Raw genomic sequence first — 6611 nt, 5'->3', positions numbered from 1 at the left:
AACAATAGATACTATAGACTGTATACCTGTGATCTATCTAACAATAGATACTATAGACTGTATACATGTGATCTATCTAACAATAGATACTATAGACTGTATACATGTGATCTATCTAACAATAGATACTACAGACTGTATACATGTGATCTACCTAACAACAGATACTATAGACTGTATACATGTGATCTATCTAACAACAGATACTATAGACTGTATACATGTGATCTACCTAACAACAGATACTATAGACTGTATACATGTGATCTATCTAACAACAGATACTATAGACTGTATACATGTGATCTACCTAACAACAGATACATGTGAGATAATATCTTAAATAACTCACATCCTGTATCTGTTTGAGAAGTTGAGGGATTCCCCCTACTCTGCTGTTATACCGCTGAAAGTCTCGATGCCCTAGGATCTCCTGGACCAGCTCTGGGTATCCCGTACTCACTGCTTCATGTATAACTAAAGAACATGATCGTAATGATTAGACGATAAATAATGTATATTTCATGTCTGACCTTAATTAACCATAAAAATCATAATTACGTAACAAGTCACGTAAGCTTAAGACCACAGTGCACAAACCTAGAAGGTACATAGAATTACAGATGTCCTAAAGTAGCATAGAAAACACAGATTTAACATTAGGTGAGTGTATGCAATTAGAACTTGTGAAGAAAAAAAAAACTTTATATACCTTTACAAGTGCTTATGACAGAAACTAGGTAATGATTCTCAAGGAAGTATATTGTGGTCAGTACAAAGTGAAAGTTAGGAGTGAACGACGCGGGAAACGAGTCTAATACACAATTGTTCAGTTAGAAGGACTATATTGTAGTAAATCTGTAATCGTGAAGATAGGCTTCACTACTTTGGCCCTCCATCAACAAATAAAGTGAATACTATCATACTTTAACAAACGACAGTAAATAAGGTACATTACTTCTTTGATGCTACTTTCATTAAACAGTTAGATCTGGATAATTTGTGGTATTTATTAACCAATTAATCTATTAATACAGAGTTCTGTGGTACATGTTGCCCAATAGGAGAAAATAAAAGAAACTAAAGAATTAAGCCAGTAGTTAACGGTGGGTGCTGCCAGCCAGTTGTCTTCCCTCTTGTAAGTAGTTCAATATTAGAAGCAATGGCAAATATACTAAGCAGCTCTGCCATCATGAAGACAGGACAATCAAGTTTAACGGCAAAGGGAATTAAACCCGAGAACTTTAAATCATGAAGCAATCCCCTGAAATCACTGGGCCATGCTGTCCCCAAACCTGAACAAATTTGTTTTACAAAATAGCTATAAAATGAAGTAATTGAAAATAGTAATAACTGGAAAAACCTAATTTCAATTACTTGATTATTTTCATAAGTTGTGACACTAAAAGATGAAGCTCAACAAACTTGATTTAATTAAAAATTATAAAGAGAACAGAGTTACTAGTCTAATAGAAACATTTTATTAGATAATTCAAATAATCAGAAACACTAATTTCAATTAGTTGAATATTTTCTTGACATTAGTCAATTTAATTATAATTTACTCATAAGTAATCATTTACAGCAATTAATTGATTTAATCACTGAGCTCTATTAACAGTATTGGTTAGAATGTTTAATATACATAGATTTATTACGATACTTTTATTATAAAGACTGCTTTGCATTATCAGCTAAATATATGGATTTGGACAAATCTAAATCTCCTTAGCTGGTTGAGCTTTGTATGATATAATTAGGTTTATGGCCAAAACTTCTGTTAACAGCAAAGTTATCCAACTGATGAAACAATGCATTCTAAGCTTTATAAATACGAGCAAAAACAACCATCCTACAGACACCTGTTTGTGCTACTAATTACTAATTATATTATTCATACCTCATTGAAAAAAATTTAGAAAAATGGAACATTTTCTAAAAAAGGATTTTTTGGGGAAGTACTGCACAGGAAAAGTTTTCAGATTGTGCTGATATAAACTGTAATGTTTTTATATATTAAAACTGGTACCCTTTATTGAAAAATAAAAAAAAACGGTTTTAAGAATTCCATTTTTCAGTAGTAAATTTATTTACTTGTTACATCAATAAAGATATAATCAAACTTTCATGTATAATCCTAGCAAAAGTCATGGCTCTTGTTGTGAAGAGAGTACTTTTATTTAAAATTGGGTTCTGTGATAAGGAAATGGTTGTTACACATACCACATACTGTAGTTATTTTTCTGTCTGAATCTTGAATACCAAAAATGTGAAATGTTTTATAGATTTTTTGTTTGTGGTGTTATCGATAGATGGCGCCACATTGTGTTTATTATTTCAGCCATATACATGAATACATATATACACACTACATCCATTATAGTAAGAATATAAGAAAAGTATATTAAGCTAGCTATACTCATTACTAAGTTGATTTTTAGTTTTGATCTAATCAGGGAGGTGGCTCTGACCGGAAGTTAATGTTAAATATCACGGCTAAACTTAGAAATAATGGTATGTAACACTTACTCAATATCCTCAATACTGTCAGAAATACCCAAGATTTAGCTTCATTTTCTAATTATGCTCCTATTAATATCATTATTATATATAAGAAAAAGAAAATGCCCAAGCACAGACCCCCTAAGACATTCCACTAGTAACAAGGTCCCATTTGACTGGACCTTATTAATAACAACCCTTTGTATTCTTTCATCCAACCACATGACAACTGAATTAACCAGATTTTCCCCAACACCTACCAAAATGGTTTTCTTATCTAATCTTTTGTGTGGCACCTTATCAAAATATTTTTAAAAATCTAAGTGCACCAAGTATACATCTTTTTCATGATCTAAGTAACAAAAATGTTAAGAGGAATCCACCTTGGCTTTCTTTTATAATATTTCACTAAATGATTTTGGAAAGCTTATTTTATAAGATTCTAGAATTTTTCCCACTACATAAGTAAGATTAACACGGCTATAATTTTTAGGACAACTGTAATTACCCCATTTAAAAATAGGAGTACCATCAACAACTTTAAAATCCTCAGATATTACCCCATTTAAAAATAGGAGTACCATCAACAACTTTAAAATCCTCAGATATTACCCCATTTAAAAATAGGAGTACCATCAACAACTTTAATATCCTCAGATGCCTGCCCACTGTCTCCTGTTCTCACAAAAAATGAAAGGAGACTTGCATATCTGATTTTTGATCATCTTTAAAACACTGGATAAAACATTGTCTGATCATGGCAATTTATCTATTTTTAATCTCTCAATCTTTCTACTTACCACCAAGAGATTAATTCCCACATGATTTGGGTCAATTCCAATATTTCCCAAAGAATGTTTAGGGTCAGGAATATTGCTAATATCATACACGAATGAATATTTACCTGTGAAACCATCCTTATCCTCCACACTTATGTCAGCATTGTGTCTCAACAGAACTCTTGTAGACTCCAGGTGACCCAAAGTAACAGCTAGCATAAGAGGTGTTCGACCCCTGGGATCTCTCTTTCCTATATCATACTGGAAATAATATCACCAATTTTTAGTTAGTTTAAGAATGATTATGTATTTTTGAATTCATTGGAATGGAGCATGAAAAAAAAAACGAAGAGCTTAAAAAAGGACATTGAATTGTTGAAAAGAGTTTAGAGGAGAGCTAAGAGAATGATATTTGGAATGGAAAGGTTGTCGTAAAAGGACAGGTTAAAATCTCTGAAATTGTTTTCCCTTGAAAATAGAAGAGTTAGAGGGGATCTGATCGAGGTGTTTAAGACTTTTTAAGGGAATAGACAGCATTGATGCATCTTTTTTGTTTTCATACTTAATAGACACAAATATAAATGTTGTCAGTTTAGAAGTCGTATTCAATAAGACAGTTTTATTTTTCTAACAGGGTAGTTGACTTTTGGAATAGGTTCCATTCAGATGTCGTGGATGCAGTATATTTAAGGGAAAGCTTGATAAATATTTTGATTAAAAATGGCCATGCACCACCATCACCAACAAACAAATTTTGAGAAAAGAATGTTATCTTATTGTAGCATAAAAAATAATAATTACGTGAGAGATTAATAGGAACAGAATAAAATTAAAAGCCTCTGATTTCTTTGTGCTTATAAAGACAACAGGGTGAACGGATTTGAGTTTTAGATTTGGAAAGCAGGTTAGAATTCAGTTATTTTTCTAACAGAGTGCTTGGCTTATGGAATTAGTTCCAATTAGCTTTAATGGAGAACATTCTTCAAGTGTAAGAGGGAAATTGATGATTTTTTGGCAAATTAAAAGAAGGTTTGAATCTTTCTTTTTGTGAAGGGTTGTGTATAGGGACAGCCTCTTCGTTCAACTAAATAGTTCCTTGTCTGTAACTTCTGTCACAATGCTCACCTTCTTAGTTTTATTAAATCGTAAGTTAAGAAATATTTGACCTTCTTTCTTTTCCTTGAAAAAAATAAAACAAAATGTTTTGAACATAAAGCTGTTTTCATGGTGCTACTGTTAGCCTTCATCTTCCCAGTACAGCTGCCAATTTTTTATAATTTGTATTTATTATTCTCAACTTAACTAGTAAGCTTTATTTACCTAATCCCTGTATTGAGAGGATATATTTTCTTTTCCTTTATGTTAGAAATTGGCTTAATAGGTCTTCATCGCAATATCGGTGGAACACAATTCAAAAACTTCCAAGGGCATTCCTGGATTTTCTTCTAGTTCTACATGCTAATCGGAGTAGTAGTAGTAATCCTACTCTAGCCTAAAATTAAGCCTCATGTCATTATTACATTTACACTTTCAGTTAAATTTTCAGAATTTTACACGAATAAAATTACTGGTGAAACAAAAGGCCAAGTCCAACTCAAATTCAACCTATCAGTATCACAAGTAAGGGGTTAATCCTTCTTACTTCTGCTCACTAGTACTATATTAGCATGTATATGATATATCATATATCGTGATAGTGGTTGACACGACGAGTCGAACTACAGTACAGTACAACTTTACACTTACAAGTTACAGATACAATTAAAAGTCCATGAAAGCCTACCTCATTCTTTGTCAATTCCTCATCCAGTTCTTTAAAGTTGTTATGCCAAACATGCCAATGAATTAAATGGTCTATTTTTAGTCGTTCTCGCGACTTTTGACAAATATGAGCCATTTAATTATATTTACGGAACAGCTTCAGTGAATTCATTAAGTTCCTGTAATAACTAGCAGTCACTCTTCAAATCCAATTAGTGTAACCACTAGGCGGCGACACTTTGTTTAGTTCATAAAACTAAATAAATAAAAGGGTAAATAGAATATTGATACCCTTCCAAGTAGTGACCATGTTTGTGAATATTCACCAATATTTTGAAATTTTCAGGTTGAAAAATAAGCTTTGTTTGTAAGAGAAAACAAATGTATTCAACTGCATGTTCATAACGGTTATGTTATTTTTATTACATAGTTTTATTAAGTATTCGTAATTACTGAAACTACAAGTTAACTTGCTATTTTTTATTTCTTATTTTGGGGTGAGGCTCAAATAGATAATTTGAAATCAAGAAGTTTTTTCGCAGAAAAGTTTAAAAATAGGTCTAATTTCAAACTTCGTGTTTAACAGTTGAAATACTTGGGAATTTCTCTTCCTTGAAGATGAAGTTGAAGCTATCCTCCAAGGCTCGATTTAAGACGTTTGACAACAAACTATACTAGAGGTGAGCACAACACAAATAGCCCACATTATATTTTGACAAGTATGAACAATGACAGTCTCTGAGTCCAAACAGGTAGCTTTCTGCTATCTCAAATAAATTCACTAAAATTAAAAAGCATTCGAGCACTCACGATAAAATCTTCATTACGACTTAGCTGGAATAACTAAAATGTGAAAGAGAGCAAAAAGAAAAATAGAAACTAGCATTTTGGCATATTTCACCTTGCGAAGAAATTTAAGACGTTGAAAATTTTCTTTAGTTGTTAAAAAGCTGATTCACGAATGTGTTTGTCAGCTTGCATGTACTAGTTCTGCTTTATATAGCTACTAAGTATAAACTTTCTAGTGACCTTTCGTTACTGAATCATGCTACGTATAACTACGTAAAACTCCCTTATTTTTATATAAATTTAAAATTTTGAATATTATTTCTGAATTGAGTCTCTGAGAAACAGGTATGTTTATTTGTTTTGCTGCACAATAAGCTATTTGTGCTGTACTAATAGCAGGGATTGATCTTCAAATTTTAGAGTTATAATCCTTCGATGACAGATATACAATAAAATTTTGCATTTGACAAAATTTCTTAGAATGCTAATTCGCTAGTTATAAGGTAATATCTCTACGATTAAAGTCAGTACCTCTGAAAAATTACTCTTACTTGACAATGAACAGGTTAATTCATTCCCGTTGACTGGACGATTTTTAGCGCAAAATCACACAATTACTCTACGGGGAATCGAATCCCACATATCAGCAGATATCCCCTCTTCAGTCTATTATCTGGCTTATTTATAAATGAAATGTAGCCCGAAATATAACATATTTTTAATAATCATAAAAGATTTATAAAAATAAATAAAAATGACTACGTATAAAAAATTAAAAGC

The 6611-nt window shown here is 31.7% G+C and overlaps 1 protein-coding gene across 1 annotated transcript in view; it reads right to left on the bottom strand.

Moving 5' to 3' along the window:
* The window catches only part of LOC106468290 (ankyrin repeat domain-containing protein 13D-like), a 30328-nt gene extending 25070 nt beyond the window's left edge, over nt 1-5258 (bottom strand). The window contains exons 1-3 of the mRNA XM_013928709.2: nt 5065-5258; nt 3407-3542; nt 349-477 (exon numbers count right to left, since the gene is read on the bottom strand). Of these exons, the coding sequence (XP_013784163.1) occupies nt 349-477; nt 3407-3542; nt 5065-5178 (379 nt within the window). The 5' untranslated portion in view covers nt 5179-5258. The remainder of the gene's footprint in view (nt 1-348; nt 478-3406; nt 3543-5064) is intronic.
* Between the last annotated feature and the right edge of the window lie 1353 nt (nt 5259-6611).

Source organism: Limulus polyphemus, unplaced genomic scaffold (genome assembly GCF_000517525.1).
Source record: "Limulus polyphemus unplaced genomic scaffold, Limulus_polyphemus-2.1.2 Scaffold2950, whole genome shotgun sequence".
Taxonomy (NCBI): Eukaryota; Metazoa; Arthropoda; class Merostomata; order Xiphosura; family Limulidae; genus Limulus; species Limulus polyphemus.
The sequence above is the reverse complement of the archived record's forward strand: the minus strand, read 5'-3'. Positions and strand labels throughout refer to the sequence as shown.